The sequence below is a fragment of the Convolutriloba macropyga genome, chromosome 11, assembly GCF_964194025.1.
Source record: "Convolutriloba macropyga chromosome 11, txConMacr16.3, whole genome shotgun sequence".
Classification (NCBI taxonomy): Eukaryota; Metazoa; Xenacoelomorpha; order Acoela; family Convolutidae; genus Convolutriloba; species Convolutriloba macropyga.
In genome coordinates this window covers 42,744,679-42,757,232 of record NC_134478.1, presented here as the reverse complement: position 1 = coordinate 42,757,232, position 12,554 = coordinate 42,744,679, and the positions used below count along the sequence as shown (strand labels likewise).

The 12,554-nt window shown below is 33.8% G+C and overlaps 1 protein-coding gene across 1 annotated transcript in view; it reads right to left on the bottom strand.

Annotated features, from left to right (window-relative positions):
• Positions 1-4,939: 4,939 nt before the first annotated feature.
• LOC142349136 (cysteine-rich venom protein-like) overlaps positions 4,940-12,554 on the bottom strand; it is a 319,707-nt gene continuing 312,092 nt past the window's right edge. The window contains exons 5-6 of the mRNA XM_075400551.1: positions 5,436-5,570; positions 4,940-5,016 (exon numbers count right to left, since the gene is read on the bottom strand). Of these exons, the coding sequence (XP_075256666.1) occupies positions 4,940-5,016; positions 5,436-5,570 (212 nt within the window). The remainder of the gene's footprint in view (positions 5,017-5,435; positions 5,571-12,554) is intronic.

Below are 12,554 nucleotides of genomic sequence, written 5' to 3'. Positions count from 1 at the left end.
GAAGGTCGGTTATTTTTTTGAGCACGATTGCTTCGGGGGGTATGGGTTGTTCTATGGCCAGGAAGACAGTATCAAAATTACGAGGAAGCGCGATATTTTATTGCCCGGCTTGCATGCACTATTACAAACAGTTGACGATAAGGATTTGCCAAATTTCACACCCATTTCTATTTTTGCCGGTACTGATATTTGTAAAAAGAGCCGAATCATGGTTGGGCCTGTTCGTTTTGCAAATCACTCCTGCAAACCCAACACGGAGTACGTTGCTTCTTTTTTCAAAACACAAAAATGCGTAAAGTTAAAAGCTATCAGAAACATCGAAAAAAATGAGGAATTGACGGTTTTCTACGGATTTTTTCGGTACTAAAAACTGGGAATGCAGGTGTCCTCATCTTGATATGCATGGCGGGCCTCCAGTTGTTTTTAGCAACAAGCAGATGCAATTGATTTCTGCTAATCTTGAAAAGCGCTTTGTTAGGACCTTTAGAAAAAAAAATCGGGAAGATATAAAGAATAAGAGACGGAAAATGATGGAGATGCGTAATTTTGATGCTAGTGAGTCCAGTAGTTCGAGTAATATTTGTGAAACTACTTTTGAAAATGATGAAACTACAATCGAAAGTGGAGAAAATATAATCGAAAATGATGAATCTACACTTGCGAATGAATCTGGGGTCGGCACTGGTGTCGCAATTGATGATTATGACGAAGCTCACAACACCTTGAGCGACCATCCGCAGTCACCAATCGCACATTTTCCCATTGTATTAGCTGGAGAAACCATTGATGAGCACCCAAGTGAAAGAAGATTGCCGTCAAATGATTTAGAGGACGACGAAAATTGTGCTGAAGCGAAAGGAAATAATTTAGTCACGGGTTTGAATCTAATTTTAGCGAAACATGGAACTGCAGATGAGGAGTCCAAAGACTGGATATCGTTCATGAAAACAGCTTTTCCTGACGCCCTAATTCCCAGTTTCAAAAGCCTTAAGAGACGTTTCCATCTAACGAAAGACAAGCATGAGGGTTTCCTCAAGACATGTCCCGATGGTCAATACTGGATACTGAACTTCATGTCAGAGATATATGAAATAGTTAACTCAAACAAAGAAATTATAGCCAAGTATTCTTCCACGAAAGACGAAATGGCTGACCTTATAGTGAAGTCGTGTTTTAATTCAGAACAAAAAATAATGACAATCTCCTTGATTTTGAATTCCGATGGTGTTTGTTTTGTTAAGTCGAGTCGATTGCAACTGTGGCCATTTTGGTTAGCCATTGCCAATCTACCACCAATAAAACGTTCTACATACAAAAATATTGCTCTTGCCGCACTTTGGAGTGGAACAACTAAACCTGATTGGGAAAAAATGGTCAGCGATTTTTCAGAAAAACTTTCTCAGCAATTCACGATTGAGTACATTCAAGTCCAGTACAAGTTAGTTGTCAAAATTATTTTAATAGTTGCCGATATCCCGGCCAGGGCGTCTATGCTAAACATGCATCATCATCGGGCTAAGTTTGGATGCACACTCTGTTTAACGGAAACTGAAGCTATTGGGAAGTCAAGATATTTTCCTATAAAAAATTCCAAATGAGAAGACCTGAGAGTCACAGATCTCATTTGCAAGCTCTTGAAAACGGCAGTCTAGCTCATTTCAAAGGTGTCAAAGGGAAAAGCCCTTTTTTCAAAATTGTACCAAAACTGCCTTTGACAGCACCATTCGATGTGATGCATCAGGTTTATCTCGGCGTGACTAAGGTTCTCCTTGAATTTATAGAAAAGAAAACACATAGAAGTGATTTAACATGCCTGAAAAATACAGTGGCAACGTTAGCTACTCCTGTAGAAATTAAAAGGTCTATTCGTCCACTGGATGATCTGAAATTTTTCAAAGCGAACGAGCTGAAAGTCTGGTTGCTGTATGTTGGCCCCGCACTTTTTGGTGAAACAATAAACGAAGTGAGAGCCCAGCGTTTCGGGCTGCTGAGCTATGCCATCCGACTCCTGTTGGCGTCTTCGAGATTTTGCAAAGAGGCCGAGAGACAAATCAATCAATTTTTGCGTGAGACCAAAGATGAGTACACAGAACAGGTTTTCTCCGCAAATATTCATTCGTTGTCACATATGGCTTGGCAAGTGCAGAACTTTGGGCCTCTATGGACAACGTCAAGTATGATGTTCGAATCTGCCAATTATCAACTATGCTCAAAGTTCACAGGCACAGTCAATCACTTGCCCCTTCTAGTAGAGAGGTACCAAAGAAACAAAGAAGTTTTCCGATCAACAATTGTTGAAGATCAACTTGCTCCGTTTTGCCAAAAAAATGCAAGCTGAAAAGTTGCGCAAAGATGTTTATATGCTATTTTTTCAAGTACCTGAAGACTTGAGAAAAGTTGGGCGAGTTTTTTATCGAAGCAAGCATCTGGAATTTTTCTACTTTGAAGCTTTGCCTAACAAAAAGGATTGCTATATTTCGGCTCGTTGTGATGGCAACTTTCTCTGCGGTAAGATACGAGCCTTTTTCAGGGAACGAGACGAAGAATTTGTGGCAATAGAACTATTGAAGATTTTAAAATCTCATTCTTCTCCGATAGGTTCGTCCTGTGAAGTTTACTCTTATCACGTTGTTGAGGATTCTTCGGAGCGACTATCCGTTAACGTAAAAGCTGTATGCGACAAGTTCTTTCACATGGCACTAGCAGACACAGTTTTTCTGATACCTCTCATAAAAATTTTCGAACATGATTGAATAGCTAAAGCTGAAAAGTCAACCGATTGAGGCTTCAAAGAAAACGACAGTCCTCAAGTGATAAAAAGTCGAATCAAATATGAAGACTCACTAAACAACTAGAATTAAGTAAAGCTGACTGCGGCTTGGGCAAGTACAAACTGATTGAAATTTTTTTGCCTTTCTCAAACTTCCTCTTGCTTGATTTCCTCTTCTGCCTGAGAGAAGCAAAAGCAAACTGTAATTAGTTTTCCTTGGATTGGACGTTAGGTTCCTAATGTGGTTGCAAAGCCGATTGTGGCTTTTAAGTAGCTGAACATTATATATTGATACTTTTGATTACCTGTACAGTTTGAAAAATACATCTTGTAATAACAGTGCATCCTTTATGAAAAAATAATTGTTTGTTCATTGCTCTTGGTTTCAATTTCGTTTCATTGTTGAATTAATTGGTTCACTATCGAAATCTTTTGTAAGAGACGAGCTGATCATTGAACAGGCTAAGATAACTTTCAACTTAATTATGCCTTCGAGCTTTTCTAATAGGGATTATATATGGCTTCGTTATTAGCTTACGAGTGTCCTAGAAGGTTTAGTGGTCATCATACCAAGGCAGTCAACGATTTCCAAGTAATCGAACAGGGGGTATTGAGAATCTCTGTTGGGATTACCAGGACATAACATATATGATTTCCTGGTAATCGTACAAGGATCATATATGATCCTTGTACGATTACTAGGAAATCATGTATTTTATTTCATGGCAATCCTAGCAGAGACTATCAATAATCCTTGCACGATTACTAAGAAACCATATTGAGTTTTTCTGTTTATCGTGAACTCATATCTGATTTTCTGGCAATCGTACAAGGATCATATATGGTCCTCGTATGGTTACAAGGAAATCATATATGATTTCCTGGTAATCGTACAAGGATCATAAACGGTCCTTGTATGGTTACAAGGAAATCATACATGATTTCCTGGTAATCATACAAGGATCATATATGATTTCCTGGTAATCATACAAGGATCATATATGATTTCCTGGTAATCATACAAGGATCATATATGATTTCCTGGTAATCATACAAGGATCATATATGATTTCCCTGATTTCATACAACTTTCATCAATCATTTACCGTGGTTTTTGAGTGCTCCTGAACATTTCTTCTGTTTTTTATCTTAAAAGTCACACTAGGATTTTGTATGATTTCCTTGATTTCATGCAAGGATCATGTATGATTTCTTAGGTTCCATACAAGGATCGTACTAGGAAATACGTTATGATTTGTATGACATCATATATGATCCTTGTAGGATTACCGGGAAGGGTCAACCCGGGACGCGAATAAATATTTTCCTGTTCCGAAAGGCCTCCTACGTTTAAAGTACATTGTTCTACAGTCACACTTAGGGCTGGTGCAAGAAAATGTTTAACTTATATGCCGATTATTTGAACGAATTGAATTCAACCAGTCTTCACTTTGAATAAAACGAGGGTTTAACAAAACTGATTCTTGTGGTACAATGAAGATTAGGCTGGTTGAAGAGTTGATTGAATTGCTAAAATTTACACCGTGTGGGTTGAAATAAATATCAAAAGCAAGACATCTGTAGATATGGATATCAATAACATTAAAAAACAAAAGTGTTAAAAGTTACGCCACTAACAAAAAAAGACGGTCTATGAATGCGATAAGAGAACCTGCTTCTGTATTTAGGTTATAAGTTTTCACGTTTCATGCATGAGTCATTTCAAACAACTGCTTTATGCTGACATTAATCGAATTTGGGCTGATGTGTTTTGGCCTTTCTTAGAAGGCTTTTCTGAGCAGATACTTCGGTGTGCGTCACGGTCGTGGGTTACCATACAGCAACCATATATAAAGTCATACTAACCATAACGTATTTTCTATTAGGATCTCTGTACGACATCAGTGAAATTATCCTTGATCCTTGTACAAAATCTAGAAAATGATAAATGACCAATGTGACCTTTCACGGAAGAAAATCAAATGAAAAAACAATCTTTTCACATTTGCCCATTGTCACTTAGATTGCTGCTAATGAAACTCACGACGCATCTCATGGTATAGTTATATAAGATCTAATGTGATTACATTGAAAAAAAATTCGGATTATTGCAACGGTGGAGAATTTTTCCGTAACTTAGGACATCCATTCAGCGCCTGCTCAGACCCCCTACACCCACTTAGACCCGAACGAATTAGCTGTGTGGTTATACCTTTGGTTTCCGAGCGTTTCTCGAAACGGGCGAACTAAAAGAACAGATCCCTTTGACTGGAGAAAAAGAGAGCGCACACAATGATGTGCAGACCTATGTAGTACCTATATGCCGCTGCTTAGAGTAGGTACAAAGTATGGTTCTGGATCCAAGTTACTGGATATCGGGGGGACGACTTATTTTATTGCACCAGAGTAACAACGCTCATGTTTATCGTATATCGGGCAACATAACCTCAGCTAGAAAACATTTGGAGCGCCATTCTATGACTGCCATTCTATAACTTTATCCAGATATACTAGGTCTGGTATCTTCTTTGTTCAGGCTCGAGCTACAGAATGATGTTCTTTCAGTCACCTTGTCAGTATGGTTATAAACGCTATAGCGAAAGTAATCACGTGGATTAAAACAATTCAATCTGATTCTGACTATTTTGATATATATTAATCTTACCTGGACTTTTTGTATAGTCGTCTATATTAGGAGGGGCCCTAACTGACAGCAATGTAAATCCTTGCTGTTTATCTTTGTGTCTTCGAATAGTCTTTTCGGAAACAGGAGGACCCGCCTCAGCAACAGAGGACCCACCTGAACACATTTTAATCAAGGTACAGTCTGTAGTAGTGTCTTGAAATGCCATAAAAGATTAGCCCCCTCTCGTTATTTCAAGTGGTTTCTATTAGTCACCAAATAGCAAGCTAAAAGTATAGTTTTTGTCTTTTGGCTGCTTTTCTATATTACTATAAAAAGAACACTAAAGTACAACAAAAGAACAACAAAAGTGACAAAACCAGCAAATATCACAAATTATCTGCCCATTTTTTTCCTTTTGCCACGTGATTCTGAAACTTTTAACGTGTATAATCTGAGAAGATGGTGATCAAAAATTGTTGTTGTGTAAGATCGTATCTGGACTGGCACGATAAAAATTCTGCCCTACGTGAACTTTAATTGTGTAAGATCTGATAGGATTCTTATCAGATCTTAAAAGATAATAAATCAATTTTGCTGAAATGTTATCTTATAAGATCTGATAAGTATCCTATTAGATTTTTCACAATAAAAGTTCGCGTAGGGCAGAACTTTTATCGTGTAAGATCTGATAGAGATATTTTAATGATTTCAATATTGCCGTATACCGTAGTAAAGTTCCCATGAACGTCAAAAATAATCGACAACTAATCAATTATGAAACAAAAAATGTTTGTTGAGTCTATTTCGTATTCAGCAGTTTTATTAGTCTGAACTAGGTACTATGGCTCCTCTTAGCAGTCCAAGATCGTTTTGGTCTTTTTAGGAAAATTTTCAGCCTAATTTGATAATCACCGCTTCAGAAAAAGCCCCTGATAGTGGAATAACCATTTTCACAATATCTAATTAGCCTCAGAAAGCAATATGAGATAACTTTCTCTTTGTTGCTCTGACTTTTAATTGTTGCATGCTGTGTTTTTTGTTTTTTGGCTACTGCTTGAAATCAACTCTAAATTAACTACAATTTTAGTAAGGTGCTATAATTAAAGAATTTTTTATTGTATAAAATCTGATCTTTTTGTCAGGCAGAAAAGTTATCGTGTAAGATCTTGTGAGGTAGAATTTTTATCGAGTAAGATCTGATCAGATCCGATAAAAAATTTTATCGTGTAAGGCCTGATAAATTGTCTTACAAAGTTTTACTCAGGTGATGCCTAATCTTATAAGAACTTATAGGAGACTTTTGTGAGCAATTTTGTAACATCTTACACGATAAAAAATTCTCCGATGTCGGGGGTGTATCCAGGATTATAAACACTTGTTTTAAGCGTTAGTGTTTTTTCTCTGCTCTACGTTTAATGGGTTCTTGATTTCTGTTGAAAACACGCTCACCAAATAAAATCACAGAAAAAAAAGTGAAAAAATCTAGCATATTTGTACATTTCCTATGCGAATCTGTCTCATAGGCTTTCTGTTGGAAAATTAGAGGTGTTCAGGTTCTTCAAGTTTGTTCTCCACGTTTTAATGAGCTGTTTTCTGCTTAAGAACTAATGATGAGCATTAATAAACTAATTGGATCTGAGTTCTGAATGAATTCCTTTTTTCTGCTGCTCTGGCTTTCGCTTTGCAATTAATATTTTTTGTTCTGATAATTCCTGAGCAGCTGTAAATTATGTTCTTAACCCATTTTTTAACTTTGCTTTTTGCTTTTGATCGCCTCTAAAGATTCAACACAATTTTCAAGTTTGTAGTTTTACTGGAACCACGTTTGATATTTTGTTTGTTATTGTGTAAATTTTAACACCTAGTGTTGCGTAACAATTCAAATTTTGACTATTTTTCTTTTAAATTTGTTTTGTTCTCCTTGACTTGCGTATTCTATGTTTGCGTAGTCTTTCATCTCAAGGTTTATTTTTTTTTCACGGTTCTCGTTCTCAGATATTGATTTCTAAGCACGGCTATGTTTTTTTAATCAGTCAAACAAATATTTTTTGGAGCCCCGCCATCTTATCAAGTGGTTTTTATTTATGTGAATATTTTTTCGGGAGCATTTAAATATTGTTGCAGGTTTTCCGTTTCACTCAAATGATGATTTAACCCATGAATTCTAGATATTTCACACAAAATGTCCACTGAAAAGGTTACAAAAATTACACTATTTAATGGACACAGTCACTGTTAAACGAACAAATTTAGAACAAACAGCAACACATTAAATAGTTTTTTAATTTATCAATGTCTTTTTTTTTCGGAAAAGCTTATTTTATGTTTGAGTTTGTCTTTAGGTGATCACGTATCAAACTTTTCTCGTTATTTGTGAATTCTTTTTTACCGCCCAAAGACATTTGTTGTCTTGCGTTATTTTGCTGACTTTCAAATTGACTTTTTTTCAGCTGTAGGTGTTAAGAACTCCCGTGGCCGAAACTCGTTTGCTGGAAATTTTTTGAGTCAAATTTTCTTTCCTACTATTAATAGGTATTGTTTGTTAGTGGTAACTTGAACCTACATGTTTCCAAAGCAACTGCAGTTGTTTCTTGGCAATTTATCTGTTATAATTTCATGTGTTTCCGCTCTCAATGAGGCAAAGGTTTAGGTTGAAGCAGTGATTTTCATTCATACTGCAAACAACGATGTTTTATTCAAAACCAGATCAAAAAGTTGGTCACATTCTAGTGTGACATGATTGCAGCAAGTTAAGTACCAAATTGCTGCAGCCTAATGAAAACTTATTGATGAGCTGGTATTTACGATTGCAGCAAATTTGAATGAATAGTTGCAACTTTTTTCAGAACCATTGCACGTTGGGAATATCACACAAATAATATTTTTAGGAGCTCATGACAAAACATATTTGAGCAATAGAAACGTCTTAGGTGAAATTCTTGTGTTTGTTTTTTAAGTATTACAAAAAAATTATAAAAACGAGCTCTGAAGGGAGACTTTATAGACCCGCTTAATCGCATCTTCGTTTACGGAAACAAATTTTTTGGAAGGAAACACGTTCTAGAATAGTGTGCTCATTCAAAAAAAAGGTTTTGTATAGTACGTGAAATGGAATTAACCAGAGAAAATTTAATTCCTGTGAATAATACTGCTTCACGAAGATAACTCTAGAAAATAGTATTAAAAAAAACATTTTATTGAAAATTTAGCTGCCGGCAACTGCTGTTGAAATACAAAAAATTATGTAACTTTAATTTGTAATTGAAATATTTTCAACATTAATATAAATAAAGCGAATTGTCATAACAACATCTAAAAGATCTCTCGCAGATCTCTCAAAGATTTGCTTTAAAACTACCAAAACAGTTCAAGCTCAAAAACTCAAACTGTTCATCTAAAAAGTTTTTAGAAAGAATTCCATATTTGATTGTTTAACAATTGAAAAGCCAATTTGGTACAATGGACACATAGCAAAGAACCTGTGAAACGCTAGTAAAACATACTCATTCAATTTTTAAATAATTTTTAGCAATTTTTACTTGAATGAGCAAATTTTTATAGAAGATAAAATGTCATCCATTTCTATGTTTTCGCATGCAGATAGTTACAATTCGACGCAATTTTTAGCAAAAAATTTTAAAAAACCTTCAAATTTTCGTTTAAAGATGACAATTGATACTGACAAATCCTTTCTTTATGAAAAGTTGCAAAATATTTTCCTAAACAAAACACTTTAAGACTAACAAGGCAATCTAACGTGGAATTTGAGCTGATATTTATACTGTATCGGTAACATTTTGTCTTAGTAAAATTTTTTAGATTTAAAGATCATTTTTTTTCATTTTGATGTAGAAAAAGTTTTCATAAATGTTTTTTAATAGTTTTTTAAATTATCAAAATTTGATTGGAATTTTTTTCGGAAAAGCTTATTTTATTTTTGAGTTTGTCTTTAGGTAATCACGTAACAAACTTTTCTCATTGTTTTTGAACTCTCCCTGACCGCTCAAAGACATTTGTTGTCTTGCGTTACTTTGCTGACTTTCGAATTGAATTTTTAGCTTTAGGTGTTAAGAAATAACTTGGCCGAAACATTTTAGAGAATATTTTTCGAATCAATTTCTTTCCTAATATTATTAGGTATTGTATTTTTAGTGTTAACGTGAAACTACATATGTCCAAAGCAACTGCAATTTTTTCATGCCAATTTGTCTGTTATAATTTCAATGTAATTCGGCAATCAGTGAAGCAAAGGTTTAGTTTGAAGCAGTGATTTTGATTCATACTGCAAACAACAATGTTTTATTCAAAACCAAATCAAAAGGTTGTTCCCGTTCTAGTGTGACATGATTGCGACATGTTAAGTACCGAAATTCTGCAGCCTAATGAGAACTTATTGATGAGCTGGTATTTACGACTGCAGTGGTTTTTTTTCAAAAATTGAATGAAAATTTGCAACTTTTTCGAGAACCATTGCACGTTGGGAAAATCACACAAATAATATTTTCAGGAGCTCCTGACAAAACAAATCTGAGCAATAGAAACGTCTTAGGTGAAATTGTTGTGTTTGTTTTTTAAGTATTACAAAAAAATTATAAAAACGAGCTCTGAAGGGAGACTTTATAGACCCGTTAATCGCATCTTCGTTTACGGAAACAAATTTTTTGGAAGAAAACACGTTCTAGAATAGTGTGCTCATTCAAAAAAAGGTTTTGTATAGTACGTGAAATGGAATTAACCAGAGAAAATTTAATTCCTGTGAATAATACTGCTTCACGAAGATAACTCTAGAAAATAGTATTAAAAAAAACATTTTATTGAAAATTTAGCTGCCGGCAACTGCTGTTGAAATACAAAAAATTATGTATCTTTAATTTGTAATTGAAATATTTTCAACATTAATTTAAATAAAGCGAATTGTCATAACAACATCTAAAAGATCTCTCGCAGATCTCTCAAAGATTTGCTTTAAAACTACCAAAACAGTTCAAGCTCAAAAACTCAAACTGTTCATCTAAAAAGTTTTTAGAAAGAATTCCATATTTGATTGTTTAACAATTGAAAAGCCAATTTGGTACAATGGACACATAGCAAAGAACCTGTGAAACGCTAGTAAAACATACTCATTCAATTTTTAAATAATTTTTAGCAATTTTTACTTGAATGAGCAAATTTTTATAGAAGATAAAATGTCATCCATTTCTATGTTTTCGCATGCAGATAGTTACAATTCGACGCAATTTTTAGTAAAAAATTTTAAAAAACCTTCAAATTTTTGTAAAAAGATGACAATTGATACTGACAAATCCTTTCTTTATGAAAAGTTGCAAAATATTTTCCTAAACAAAACACTTTAAGACTAACAAGGCAATCTAACGTGGAATTTGAGCTGATATTTATACTGTATCGGTAACATTTTGTCTTAGTAAAATTTTTTAAATTTAAAGATCATTTTTTTCATTTTGATGTAGAAAAAGTTTTCATAAATGTTTTTTAATAGTTTTTTAAAATTATCAAAATTTGATTGGAATTTTTTTCGGAAAAGCTTATTTTATTTTTGAGTTTGTCTTTAGGTAATCACGTAACAAACTTTTCTCATTGTTTTTGAACTCTCCCTGACCGCTCAAAGACATTTGTTGTCTTGCGTTACTTTGCTGACTTTCGAATTGAATTTTTAGCTTTAGGTGTTAAGAAATAACTTGGCCGAAACATTTTAGAGAATATTTTTCGAATCAATTTCTTTCCTAATATTATTAGGTATTGTATTTTTAGTGTTAACGTGAAACTACATATGTCCAAAGCAACTGCAATTTTTTCATGGCAATTTGTCTGTTATAATTTCAATGTAATTCGGCAATCAATGAAGCAAAGGTTTAGTTTGAAGCAGTGATTTTGATTCATACTGCAAACAACAATGTTTTATTCAAAACCAAATCAAAAGGTTGTTCCCGTTCTAGTGTGACATGATTGCGACATGTTAAGTACCGAAATTCTGCAGCCTAATGAGAACTTATTGATGAGCTGGTATTTACGACTGCAGTGGTTTTTTTTTCAAAAATTGAATGAAAATTTGCAACTTTTTCGAGAACCATTGCACGTTGGGAAAATCACACAAATAATATTTTCAAGAGCTCCTGACAAAACAAATCTGAGCAATAGAAACGTCTTAGGTGAAATTGTTGTGTTTGTTTTTTAATTATTACAAAAAAATTATAAAAACGAGCTCTGAATGGAGACTTTATAGACACGCTTATTCGCATCTTCGTTTACGGAAACGAATTATTGGAAAGAAACACGTTCTCGAATTGTCTTTTCATTCAAACGAAAAATTTTTGTATAGTACGTGAAATTGAATTAAATAAAGAAATTGTTATTCATCTGGATAATACTGCTTCACGAAGATAACTCTAGAATATAATTTTAAAAGAAAACATTTTATTGAAAATTTGGCTGCCGTCAACTGCTGTTGAAATACAAAGAAAAATAATGGAACTATAATTTTTACTTGAGCTAATTTCAACTTTAATATAAATAAAGCAAATGGTCATAAAAACAACTAAAATATCTTTCGCAGATCTCTCAAAGATTTGCTTTAATACTAACAAAACAGACCAAGCTCAGTCTGTTCATCTAAAAGTTATCTGTTCATTTATTTTAGAAACAATTCCATTTTTAATTGTTTAACAATTGAAAACCCAGTTTCGTACAATGGACATATAGCGAAGAACCTGTGAAACGCTAGTGAAACATACTCAATCAATTTTTCAAATGTTTTTTAGCAATTTTTAACTAAACGAACAGACTTTTTATAGAAGATAGAATGTCATCCATTTCTAATGTTTTGCATGCAGATAGTGACATTTCGACGCAACTTTAAGCAAACGATTTTTAAAAAACCTTCAAATTTTCTTAAAAAGATGACAATCGATACTGACAAATCTTTTCTTTATGAATAGTTGCATAATATTTTCCTAAACAAAACGCTTTATGACTAACAAGACAATCTAATGTGGACGTTGAGCTTTGATTTCGACTGTATCTGTAAAATTTTGTCTTAGTCAAATTTTTTAGATATAAAGATCATTTTTTATTTTGATGTAGAAATGTTTCGTAAGCGTTTTTATACCTCGAACGATGAGAAACAGAAGATTCGTTTTAAAA